Source organism: Anastrepha obliqua, chromosome 3 (assembly GCF_027943255.1).
Source record: "Anastrepha obliqua isolate idAnaObli1 chromosome 3, idAnaObli1_1.0, whole genome shotgun sequence".
Classification (NCBI taxonomy): domain Eukaryota; kingdom Metazoa; phylum Arthropoda; class Insecta; order Diptera; family Tephritidae; genus Anastrepha; species Anastrepha obliqua.
Window position 1 is genome coordinate 142,918,028 of NC_072894.1, and position 12,952 is coordinate 142,930,979.

Sequence of the window (12,952 nt, forward strand, 5' to 3'; positions counted from 1 at the left end):
GAGGAGTAACCACATTTAGAAGATCCGCTTGTGAAGACCCACGCTTGTATCTGATCGCATTGCTGGACTAGTAAAGACATGAAAGATCCTCGAAGCGTTTACAGGCAGCGACCCCCGAGCTAAAATGCCTCGCATTAATCAAGCTTGTAATAAAGCGATGCCGCCTCTGACCACAACATAAAAGCTATGTTTATTGGTTGACGGAGGAAATAGCCGAATTGAAATGTGACTGTCTGCGCCTCAGGCGGAAATACACTAGAGCCAGACGAATCGGGCAAGCCACTGTGGATGCAGAAGCAAATAGCAAGAAAGATAAATGGGGCGATACCTACACCGGAACTAAGCTCGAGTGCGATGGACTACTTCGTAAAATAATTATTTCCAAGTCACGAATTCAAAGAAGGCAATAAGCGTTAAATAAATGTGACAGAAGATCCTCCAATATCCACCAGTGAGGAACTCCAGTCAGCTGCGAGCAAGCTCAAAAACAACTAGGCACCAGGACCGGATGGAGTACCCGCAGAAGTCCTCAACGAGATCGCGAAAATGTGGCCACAAATCTTATTAGACATGTTCAACGTCTGTGTAAGAGAGGGAACTTTCCTAGAACACCACCTTCCGGAGTGTCCCTCCTCACCTGCCGGCGGATGGAGATGCCGCGACTATTCTCACGCCAAGCATTCTGTAGATAAATCTTGTAAGGTCGGTTTCGACTACCAGTTTACCTAGAGACCTAGTAATTGCCTCCGGGAGAACGTTGTTAAAAGCCCCCTCAATTTCGAGGAAGGCGCCCACCGCAAACTCCTGAAAAAGAGACTCCTCAATCTCTTTCTCAATTGTATGCAGGACAGATTCCACCGATCTACCCTTACAATAAGCATGTTGGGTATGCGACAACCGACCCCGAGGAATTTCGCTTTTTATGTTCAAGTCAATCAGTCTCTCAAGAGTTTTCAGCAAGAAAAATGAGAGACTGATTGAAGTCCTTAGGGGAGACATACGTGCTTCTTGCCTGCTTTGGGTATGAACACAACCCTCACAGCCCTCCAAGATCATGGTATGTAGCCCCTGGCTATGCAGCTCACACAGATAGGGATCAACCAACGGCATGACACCTCCGCAGATTTCTGCAGTTGGGCAGGTATGATGCCATCAGGAACAGGCGATTTGAAGGGCCCGAAGGAGCCAATAGCCCAAACCAAGCGACGCTCATTCAGCAGCCAGCCCTAGTTCCGAAGACAAATTGATGTACTTCCCAGGCTGGTGCTATTAGTTACTGGATTCGTTGGAAATGCGCGTCGAGAAATAACTTTAGTAATTCCTCGCCGCTCATCGCCTAACGTCCCGATTCATCCCTCAGGTATACCAAAGGAGCGGAGGTCCGCGAGAGTACTCGTCTAAACCTTTGAAGGTTCCTTACAGTCTTCCACGCTTCCACAGAAGTTTCTCCAAGAGTCCCTCTTGGCTTTCCTAATTTCGGACTTATAGATTCCTAGCCCTACTTTATACAATTCCCATACTGATGGAGGCTTAATTATTTTGGCCCTATTAAAAATGAGTATGCACGAAGCCCTAAGCTCAGAAATCACAGCTGTGCACCAAGGCAGTTTTTCCTTCTTACGGAGCGTTATAAGCGGGCAGGAGCTTTCGAGAGCCTTATCACAAGCTGAAGTGAAGATTTTCACCAAATCATCAATTGCTCCCTCCGAGATCCATATTTTCCTTTAGCGCTTCAGGGAGAAGGTTTAGCAGATTCCTGTTGTTTGTATCCCAGTCCGTGGGTAGAGTAGCCTTTGTTTTACAAAGTAAACCGTCATGCCAGACGCGGTCGAAGGCTTGAGATGCATATGTCGAGAAATGCAGCTGTGCTATACTTCTTCTGTTCAAATGCTTTGTGAATATTATTTATGACTCAATGTACTTGTTCGATGGTACCATGTGTTTTTCTGAGACCGAATTGAGGATTTGGAATTAATTTTCAGTCTTCAATTATGGGCATCATTCTTTTGAGAAATAATGACTCCAAAACTTTTGAGGCAATGGGCAATGCGTGAGCAAAGATATTCTTTCTGATGGAAGTTGTTTTAGTACTTCTCTAGTGATGAGCTCATATCTGGTGGCTTTTTTGGTTTAAAGCTTTTTTATTGATACTTTCACTTCGTTTTATGAACATTTTTTGATGGGTGGGTCCTTCTGTTTCTGCTTGCTGGACGCAGTTATAAGAAGTGTCTACAGTATAAGTTATATTTTCGTTGATCTTGAGAGAGTGCTTCAGATGAATTGCTGAGGATACAAGCGTCCGGAAGTACTTCCAATCAGTTTTACTGTTGTAAAGACAGCATGTGACAAGTGAGTCACCTAAGTATTTATTCAACGTGATTTGTACGGGAGAGTGGTCGGAGGAAAGTTCGTAAAATGAGTTACATGTTATTTCACTTGCCGAAATACCTTTTGCTACACAAAAGTCGATTAAATCGGATATTTTATTAGTGGCAGTCGACCAATATGTTGGGGAGACTGAGGCGGGTTTTCCACAACTATGTTCGTGGCTTGGATAGCTTCATGCACTGTTTTATCGGAGTGCATTGTGTGATAAAACTTGTAATTGGGGATACAAAAGTAGATTTTATCGGTGACATGAGTTTCCGATATTAGGAAAATATCAATGTTTTGAGTTTGGAGAGCCAATTAGCGTTGCAGAGGAGAATATTAATGGGTTTGATGGGCCTAATTTTTGTGTCGTGAGGGCAACGAGTAGGTTCATCATTGATGAGACTTGTTGCAATACTTGTTTGACGAGTGCGATCATTGACTCCGATGTTGTTTCTTTAGGCTGAGGGGCAGAGGATGCACTTATATTTTCTGGGATAATTTTAGTAACTTGGGAATATGCAAGTGAGTTAGGGCTGTGTCTGGGCTTGGGTAGGAGGAATGGACTCTGATAAATTTTGAACGACGGGTGTTGGGTTCTCATCCTTTTTTCTCAATGGTGGTTATATCAGCTTCTGCAGACTCTTGTATATCTTGCATCCTTTATAGTTTGCTGGGTGATTTCCTTCGCATAAGGCTCATTTGACATGGTGTCTGTTTTCGTCTTACGCATGCATTTGAGGATAAGTGTGCTCCAGCGCACTTATGCAAACGGGTTTTCTGTGGCAGAAGGTTTTTGTGTGGCTGTATCTTTATTTTCCGGGCTCGGTTTCAACTCGACAACGAGTGGCTTGTAATTATGTGCTTGATGTTGTGTATATTTGTCACTGTGTGAGCGAGATCATTAAGCTTTTGCCAGATTTTTCCAGTGTCAATAGATGTGTACATATTTTTGAGAATTAGCTTGAAGTTTCGTTCTTTTTTTTGGCTTATATGTATAAAATTCGGTGTCTTTTTGCTCCAGGAGGGGAACTATTTTTTTTTATGCTTTAGGGGTGGATGATTGTATTTTTATTTGCTCATTGTTAATGAGACGGCCGCCGGAGCTGAATGGGTTGGTGTGTGATTACCATTCGGAATTCACAGAGAGGTCGTTGGTTCGAATCTCGGTGAAAGCAAAATTAATAAAAACATTTTTCTAATAGCGGTCGCCCCTCGGCAGGCAATGGCAAACCTCCGAGTGTATCTCTGGCATGAAAAAGCTCCTCATAAAAATATCTGCCGTTCAAAGTCGGCTTGAAACTGTAGGTCCCTCCATTTGTGGAACAACATCAAGACGCACACCACAAATAGGAGGAGGAGCTCGGCCAAACACCTAGCAGAAGTGTACGCGCAAATTATATATTTATTTATTTATTGTTAATGAGCTTCAAATCGTAAGAGCCAGGAGCATTTTGATGTAAGCGCTTCATTAAAGGGATAATATTTTTAACTTTATCAACAAATATTTGTGGGAGGCTTCGCGATTTTTTCTTCTTGCGTCTTGGGGTTTTTTCTATTTTCTCCTTTAATCTCAAGGGAAGAGAAATGATTTTCAGAGGACTCGGAGCAACCTAGCGAATACTGATCGAGTTTAGCTTGGTTTAGGGATATTTTTGGCTTACCTGGGCTATCACGCGGTCTTGTTTTGTGGTCAACAGTTTGTCAACCAGATTTACTGGTTGAAGGTGTTGGAGAAAAACTCTGATGTTGATTTTGAATTAGCCACCCATTTAGAGCGGATTGGGGAGAGGTTTCTCCGATTTTCTGGTTGTGTAGGAACTTCAGCTGTTCTTGCAGTAAATTAATTTTCTGCTGTATAATTTTCTGTTGCGTAATTTGTATGTACATGAGTTTCCAAGGGTTTTGCCAAGTTAACATTTGGGGAAAGACATTGTGTACTCTACGGAGAAGAAGGGGTTATAAGCAACGGTTGCTGTTTGATGTTGTTGGGCTTGTTGTTCCAGTTGTTGTTGATGCTACTGTTGTTACTGTTTGGAACCAGCCCGATTTGGTGGGGTGTGGCCGACGCCCATTTTTAGTTTTGTAAATTATTGTTATTGTTCTTTAAATTATATTTAATTTTTTTTTTTAAGTTAAGATGTGGACTGAGCAGGATATTGAAAAATATGATATGCTTTGGTGCAAATACAGGATATGTTTTAGAGCTCAGTTAATGTGTGAGCTCGATATGTGAGTTTAATAAATATGTAAGTTTGTTGTAATTTCTGGAACGCGCCTGAAGCTGTTTTATTGCTACATTGAATTACTTTATGATTTCTGTTACAAAATCCGTAAATGCTTGGCACCAGATTCAAATCCTGAGACCGTCATTACTTTTAATTATGTTATTAAATGATTTATTAGACGCAGTTATTATAGACGCATTTATGTAGATCACATACACATACATATGTACGTACATATACAATATATTGCGAAGTTGCTAACTTCTTCATATATAATATTTTAACTTCCAAGTTACTAACTTCGCAATATATTGTACAATTGTTCCGAATTGGGCAAATGGTGATATTTTTGCTGTGGCGAGTGCGTGTCGGTGCATATACCTATGTATGCTGACTTATAGGTGATTAATGCATATGTGATCGTATTATAAGTCCACAAAATTAATCTACCCGTTCACATAAGACAGACTACCTCCAAAATTGACAATCAGCTGTCAGTACTGTTTTTCTTCATAGAAATAGCTTTGGTGGAATATTTTGGAGTTTTTGATTTAACTATTATATAGCGGTCGCCCCTCGACAGGCAATGGCAAATCTCCGAGTGTATTTCTGCCATGAAAAAGCTCCTCATAAAAATAAATATCTGACCTTCGAAGTCGGCTTGAAACTGTAGGTCCCTCCATTTGTGGAACATCAAGACGCACATCACAAACAGGAGGAGGAGCTCTGCCAAACGTCCAAAAGGGTGTACGCGCCAATTATAAATATATATATAATCTCGCTTTTTAATTACCGAGTGGGAGTTAAGTACGAAAAAGCAGAAACGAATTAATATATTACTTTTCCTTAATGTTAAGTTTTACCTTTAACATCTAGCTATAATATCTTGTCAACAATCATCGCTACAACTTTATTATCGTACTAAGATACAGAGTAAACTCCATTCGTATAAAAATATATTGGTTCAATAAAATAAATGCATTTCACAGGCTTTACTCTGAACTTACAAAATGATCAGCATCAAAACTGGAATATATATGGCCTTCAGAAATCAAAAACTCGATTATGGAGCTGAAATTACAAATTCTTTAATATAATATATAATGGTTTTAAAACCTACGGCATACTTAATCTCGTTGGCGCTGATGTGACTAAATTTTAGCTGCAATTCTTTCCGGCTAATACCTTCCGTAGTTATATTGTTCTTAACAGCTTGAAGAACAGCCAACTGTTTCCCCTCTAAGCCAAGGTAATTATTTCCTCCTATATTATTCGGATTGAGACCACTCGCTTCAATATTAGTACTTATTTTATCAGAGGACTTCGTAGCGAAATCTTCAGATTTATATCGAGCATTAAGTACTTCTAACACATGAGTACAAACTTCGTTTGAATTCATAATGGCAAACATTTTAAAAACCATCAACATTTTTTGATGGCCCTGCGTACGAACACTACCATAGAGTTTGACGTAATTGTTTAGCATAACGTCAGGAGCCTTCAAAGTGTCGCCTTCTTCCAACCAATAGTGTGCTTCAATTTGTCCAGAGAGATCCTCCAGGGTATAGGTGATTTTAGTAGATGATATATCTATTGAACGAACAACAGCTACACATGTTATCATTCCAAACGACATCCCAAACATTAGGAAATTTCCTTCTTGCGATAGAATAATTTGTTTAATAAACACCGGAGCAATACCCTTCAAATAGTTAAAGTTAGTTAAGTTCAATAAATTGACTTTCCTTACCTCAGCCGAAGCAGAGCTTCCCTTGGCACTACTTTGTGTTGCTCCTAAGCTCCCACCAACTGCAACAAAAATAATTTTTTGAGCTAATAACGACTAAACAATCGGAATTATTGTGAATTCTACGTGAACGGGAACGAACTACAAAAAAAGCACAAAAAGCTAAAAAAAAAATTATTAGACTTACTAGACGAATCCATTTCCATAACAGCGCGCGCTATGATATGTCGAACTGCGGAATCAACATCGATGTTTACAAACAACGATATTTTTCGATATTATCGAGTATTCAAATCGTTGAATTTTGTTGTTCGGATGTTTTGGCCTCTGGTCACGATACAGCATGCTTGACTGCGCTTTGTATGTGTTAGTGCAGTCGGGTGGCGTCGTATCACACATACTTGTTGTCGGTAAAAATCAAAAATTTTAGATATTACCCTACAAGACAGTGCTGAGTACTTTCGCCAAAAATTCCAACACATTGACAAATATTTTATTAGTCTCTAATACATGCGCATTGACAAATAGAAAATTGTCGAAAGAGCAAAAGAGATAACTAAATGTGAAACTCTTTTTCTCGTGAAAGCGCTGTTGAAATGCTCCTTTTTTATACTATTCGTCAGTAATGCCACAGCGGGAGAAATATTGATTGGGTATTTTTTAAAACAAAAATTGGGAATTTACAGTTTCCTTATTTTCATTGATGTAGATACATATAAGTATAAAAAAATAAGCACACTGAGTATAAAATACATAAATAAGCAAAAAATTAAAAAAAAAACATACATATTTACATACAAAAACCAACTCTCAGTTTTCAATGGAATTACATGTATTCAAAATGTATTCAGGAAAGTGTGATTGAATTTGACAGTGGTCTCATAAAAATTATATTATAACCCAAAAAACATATTATATAATATTTTAAACAATTTATTATATGTATTACATTTAAATCGCGAAATTTTTCCTTCAACGTAAAAACGAACTGTTTTCGTCAATTATTTTTTGTGCTCTATTTCTGGCAGCACGCCATTCCGACTATTAGTTGTTCCCTGGAATTGGCAATACTAAGAAGTATTGAAAGGAATTTCTAGCCGCGCTTTCAAACAAAAAGCGCATCTAGTTATTCATAATTATTCATATTACTCGTGGAAGGCGGTTGTGTTTTTTGTGATTGTGAAAAGTGTATTGTGAAAAAAATCGAGTGTAAATCAGGAAGGTATATTTAAATTCTAACCAAATGTTATTTTATCGTGGTTTTATAAGCATTTTGGTAAAATAAGAATTTTTAACGTTCTACGTTACCGGATTTATATCCGGCCATGGACTTCAGCAGTATTCTCCGTATATGTATGGAGAATGCTTATGCTGCTACAACAAAAACAAGAACAAAGTGTGAAGTTGCAATTTTGTGGCTGCTCTGAACAAATTGTGATATTTTGTTCAAAATAGTGAAAAGTGCGATAAAATAATATTTTCATAAAAAGTAAAAATAATAAATATAATAATATAAAAATAATAATAATAATGAAATAATAATATAGAAATAATAAAAATTTTCTTTTTTTCAGAAGATTATACATAAAATAAAAGGAAAGGAAAGGAAAGGAACGAAAATATAACGTGAACTTTAAACAAGGTATTGTAAATTACTAACATAAACTTAAGTAGTTAAATACTAACTAACAAAAATTTTCTTTTTTTCAGATCATACACAAATTTGTCTACAATCAAAATTTAAGTTGCAAGTTATAAATAAGGCATTGTAAATTAATAACTTTATTTTAAGTAGTTAAATACTAACTCACATTTAACATACAATATTTTAGTTAAAATTATGAGCATAAATAGAAAAACTCTTGCCAATTTGATGAGCAAGGAGAATACACTGTTTAAAGCGTCAGTTGCAAAACATAGAAAACTGAACGAACTTGCTCATCAAATGGAAGGTGATACCAATAGCAGTAATAGTAATAGAGTAGATTGTTCTAATGAAGATATGCCTAGTACCAGTAGAACCGTTGCACTCCTCAACTGGTCTCGGCATTTTATTAAGTAGTGTATTAAATGAAATAGAAGTAGATGTAAATATAGAAGACATTAGTTATAAATATTTTTGTATTCCTTTTGAAGGAAAATATTTACTTTTACCCATACTACATCATCTTTTTAACGATTTTTCAAGATAATATTAAATGGAGTCGGATCAGAATATATTCGACGAAATATGTTCAGAAGTGGAAATAAGTCAGTGGCAAGAAAATGACCGTACAGTTTTATGTACTTTTATTTGTGGTTTTATATATTCTTATTTTATTTCAGAAATACAAATTCGAAGGCTTCAATTTGGGGTGGAATGTCCCCATGACGAGCGCTCTGCACCAAAAAAGCCTGCTCTTCCCAAAAAGTTGTCGTCATCTAAAGGCAGGCACGCGGCAATAATAGCTGAGTTAAGCGCTATCCAGATATGCCAGGACCAAATATTGGCGAAACTGGATAGCGTCGAGACCCGTCAACTGGGCGTTGCTGGCCAAGTAGCTGACATACAAAGTGCCATTTTCGATAAGGTAATAACAGACTTTCACCATATGTACTATATATTTCGTTTGTAACATCGAAATTTCCCTTTTCAGATGCCGGAACGTGGTGAGGTGCAAGCGCAAAGTAAGCTGTTGCGCGAATGCAAAGTGCTGACAGCTAGGGTTCAACAGTCTGTCAGTCGCATCACCGGGGACGCGGAAAGCGAGGAATCCATGGAACTTGCTGCCATGTTTCCCGTATTATCGGTGGAGCAAGTGCAGGCTGTTGAAGCCAAGCTGATAAATAAAGCTTACGCCGACGCAATGGTAACATAATAAAATGAACGCTAGTATAATTTGAAAATAACACTTTTTCTTCCTTATGTAGATTGGGCTTCTGGCAAGATCAAAAGGCACGAAAGGGACGGTTGACGGGGTTATGCGTTATCTTTTCACAGATGACGCCATGTACAGCTTCAACTTAGAAGGAAGAGCAGGAAAAATACCACTTCTTAGACTTAAGGCGGTTGAACTTATATTTGGTAAGTACATAGCAAAAAGAAGAATACCTACGAGTTGCTAACAATTATTTCATTTATTAGACCTCTTTTCAGAAAAAACAAAAGAAGATGTACAAGGCGCTATTAGGAAGTATGTTCGTTTAAGCCACAATAGGTCTAACCAAAAAAAATATATTAACAGAAAAACTTCAAATGTGTAAATGTGTAAATATGTAAAATCTTTAAATATGTAAAATCTTGAAATGTGTAAATATGTAAAATCTTTAAATATGTAAAATCTTTAAATATGTAAAATCTTGAAATGTGTAAATATGTAAAATCTTTAAATATGTAAAATCTTGAAATGTGTAAATATGTAAAATCTTTAAATATGTAAAATCTTCAAATGTGTAAATATATAATATAAAATTTTATAATAACTAGTTTGTAAACAATAAATGAATATAATAATATAAATGTAATTTCGTTTTCGTCGTGTAATTTCGAATGAGGAGTTTAGGCCATTTGTGCTGATGAGTTTGTGATGACAACAATGAGGCGTTTGTGCTGATGAGTGTGTGATGACAACAATGAGGAGTTTAGGCCATTTGTGCTGATGAGTTTGTGATGACAACAATGAGGAGTTTAGTGTGCCTTTAGAGCAGGGCAGATATATTTTTCAGTTATAAGAAATTGCTATTGGTAAAAGAGAGATAGAATATCACACCGACAAGGGCAAACTATCAGAACTTTCCCACGGCTAGAACAAAAATGTGTAGTTGGATGATGATAGTGATGATGATAATATGAGTGCTAATATGATAGTCAGCTGTCTTGTAGGGTAGCGTCAAGCACCCGACACGCACACATATAAAGTTCTTGTCAAACAATACTTGACCGTCACCAGAGGCCATTTGAGCATACATATGTAGATAATGAGACTGTTCATGAAGAAATTTCTTCTTAACAATTGTTATTGTTGTTTTTACTGGATACATTTTTACTTGCACAAATTTGCAAGTGAGAAAAAAGCTAATCGCAAAATAAAAATAAACACGAATTAATATTTGTGGATTGAGTCAGAGTTCTGAATTTAAACAAAAATGGTGTTTAAAATGGATAATGTAAGTAAATATTATATTATATAAAATATTTTAGATACAATTTATAAAGTTTCGTTGAAGTCATATACTAAATAGGAATCAGCCAACTATATAGTGGTATGTACTTCTGAATCAAAGCCTTGAGTCACCGTTGCTGTAGTTCCCGAAATACAAATCGGAAGCACTGAAGATATCTTTCGTTTTAAGTTCGCACATCGTTGTTATTAATTCATTTGGCAATACACCAATATATGCATACCAAGGTGGATTTAATAAGGTGACAGCATTCACCCAGCTGAATTTTTCGCCGTAGGGATGGCTTACGTCAAAATGATATGCTTTGTTTGTATGTATTGGTATGTTTACATTCGTATGTTTACATTTGCTTGCTGATTTTGACATGATGCTTGCACCAAACGCAACAACAAATACATGTAGGGTTTTACTTATATGTGTTTGCTGTCACCTGTAATAAATTCGCCTTGATGCATACATTAATAGACCCAAGGCGAATTATTTACAGGTGATTGCAACCGGCGTAAGTAAAAACCTACATGTATTTGTTGTTGCCTTTGGTGTAGGCATCACGTTAAAATCAGCTGTTTGTTTTCAGGGTGATTTGCTTGTGTAACGTAAATAAAATAATTCATGCTTCGCGTTTAAATTGCTTAGTACTTCCGATTAATTTATTAAATTGTGGGCCTGAGGAAATTGCTTTGAAGATGCCAGCATATGCAATGCGGTGATGTGTGTGCAGGTAAGCAAAGAGAATACTTAACGATACTTGCAATTAAATAATATTTCTTTTTAAGCGCAGCACCGGCTGGGAGGATTCGATGCAATTACAATGAGCGTTAGAAACGCTCGCCGAAACTAAGCATTGATTGTTTTCCATATTTATAACGATTAGAAGAGGAAAAAGAGCCAAAACGCTTACCTAATATACTACTTGAAGAAAAGTTAGCTGAAAGGCTACGCTGGAAATAGTCACAAAATAAAAGGTCACCACATTTTCCACAGTTCATTGAATATTTAGTGCTTAGTTTATGTGTTCTTGTAGATATGAAAAAAGTCACCTACATTTGCGGTAATTTAATTTATAATACATATTTCAAGTCTGCCACGGGCATTAATAAGGTGAAAATGAAAATAGAGGATGAAGTTTGGACACGGAAAAGATTAAAATAGAGAAGCAACAAAAAAAACTTCGAAACAAGGGCAAAATTAAAATCTCACTGCATACTGAGAGTAATGTATGTAATATTTTAGCTCAATTGTTATTTTTAATTTGCAATTTTTACATGTCTAATTCTCTATCATCTTGGCTATCAGAAATCCACCTTGGCTACTAATGACTATGATGACTTTATGTAAATACTGTTGAGATGCGCATACCATATAAACTGTACACTTAAAAATTCTAGATAACAAATTTCTAACATGCTTGGGAACTCATTTTATATATTTATCTATAATATAAAAATAAGTCGGGTTTTCCTTCCTGACCCTATAACTCCAGAACGCACTAACCGATTTCCACGGTTTTGCATTCGTTGTAAAGGTCTCGGGGCTCCGGGACGTTTATAGCATGTACTCTGCTCAGTTAATTTCATGTAACATTTTTTTATGCGCACGTTTTTTCAAACGCTAACTTAAAACCGGTATTGTGTTCACTGTGAAATTGTAATAAAATTGAGGTTAAAGTTATTCGTTTACTAACAGTTCAACTGGAAACTATTAAATCAATCACACGTATTGTGCAAAATTTTGTTTAACTTCAACAGCAGGCATTTGTCCTTAAGGTGGTAAGTTGAACTGTGTAAATTATGTGGATCGTTCATTTGAGGTTAAATTCACCAGTCTGTCCATAGTCCAAAATGCAGAGAGGACGACGTGCGTACATATAATAAGAGAAAATGCCCGATTGAAACAACGCGTGAGCACACGCAGATCATTGGCATCATACAATCGCTTGGCATTTCAATATGGTCCCACTACGAAGTATAGTGATGATGACAATTTAGATATTGGACCAATGACGACTGTATGCCGATATTGCAATGCGTTAAAGATCAAAAGACAAACGGCTGGATTGTGCTGCGCAAGAGGAAAAGTCAAACCGGATCCTTTACTCACACTACCACAGCCACTGAAACAATTGTTCGATGGAACTAATCCCGATTCCAACCATTTTCTTCAACGCATCGTTAAATACAATAACTGTTTTCGCATGATTCCTTTGAGGCTAGTATCATTCGAAAAGGCGGAAACATTAATGCAAGCGGTGGTCAATAATACTGGTGGTATATTCTTCCTGGACGCACCTGGAGGAACAGGAAACCATTTGTCATTTCATTGATTTTGGCCACTATTCGATCAAGATGTGACATAGCTTTGGCGTTGGCATCATCTGGAGTTGCGGCGACTCTTCTAGATGGCGGTCGTACTGCACATTCTGCGCTTAAGTTGCCACTCAATTTAA

At 37.1% G+C, this 12,952-nt stretch overlaps 2 protein-coding genes and 1 long non-coding RNA gene across 4 annotated transcripts; 2 read left to right on the plus strand and 1 right to left on the minus strand.

Moving 5' to 3' along the window:
- Window positions 1-5,482: 5,482 nt before the first annotated feature.
- On the minus strand, window positions 5,483-6,611 carry LOC129241517 (replication protein A 32 kDa subunit). The gene is made up of 4 exons (XM_054877898.1): window positions 6,533-6,611; window positions 6,349-6,407; window positions 5,726-6,300; window positions 5,483-5,669 (listed from the first exon to the last, which is right to left on the minus strand). Exons 1-4 carry the CDS (start codon window positions 6,549-6,551, stop codon window positions 5,591-5,593), a joined length of 732 nt encoding a protein of 243 aa, XP_054733873.1. The 5' UTR covers window positions 6,552-6,611; the 3' UTR covers window positions 5,483-5,590.
- Window positions 6,612-8,598: 1,987 nt separating this feature from the next.
- LOC129241518 (uncharacterized) lies at window positions 8,599-9,588 on the plus strand. Its single transcript, XM_054877899.1, has 4 exons — window positions 8,599-8,915; window positions 8,982-9,194; window positions 9,256-9,409; window positions 9,470-9,588. Exons 2-4 carry the CDS (start codon window positions 8,982-8,984, stop codon window positions 9,586-9,588), a joined length of 486 nt encoding a protein of 161 aa, XP_054733874.1. The 5' UTR covers window positions 8,599-8,915.
- Window positions 9,589-11,085: 1,497 nt separating this feature from the next.
- Window positions 11,086-11,911, plus strand: LOC129241519 (uncharacterized). Of its 2 annotated transcripts, XR_008582142.1 has the most exons (4): window positions 11,086-11,227; window positions 11,288-11,471; window positions 11,531-11,718; window positions 11,803-11,891. It is a non-coding gene; the product is annotated as an uncharacterized LOC129241519 (long non-coding RNA). The 2 variants fall into 2 exon arrangements; XR_008582141.1 differs by having other exon boundaries at window positions 11,531-11,911.
- Window positions 11,912-12,952: the final 1,041 nt, after the last annotated feature.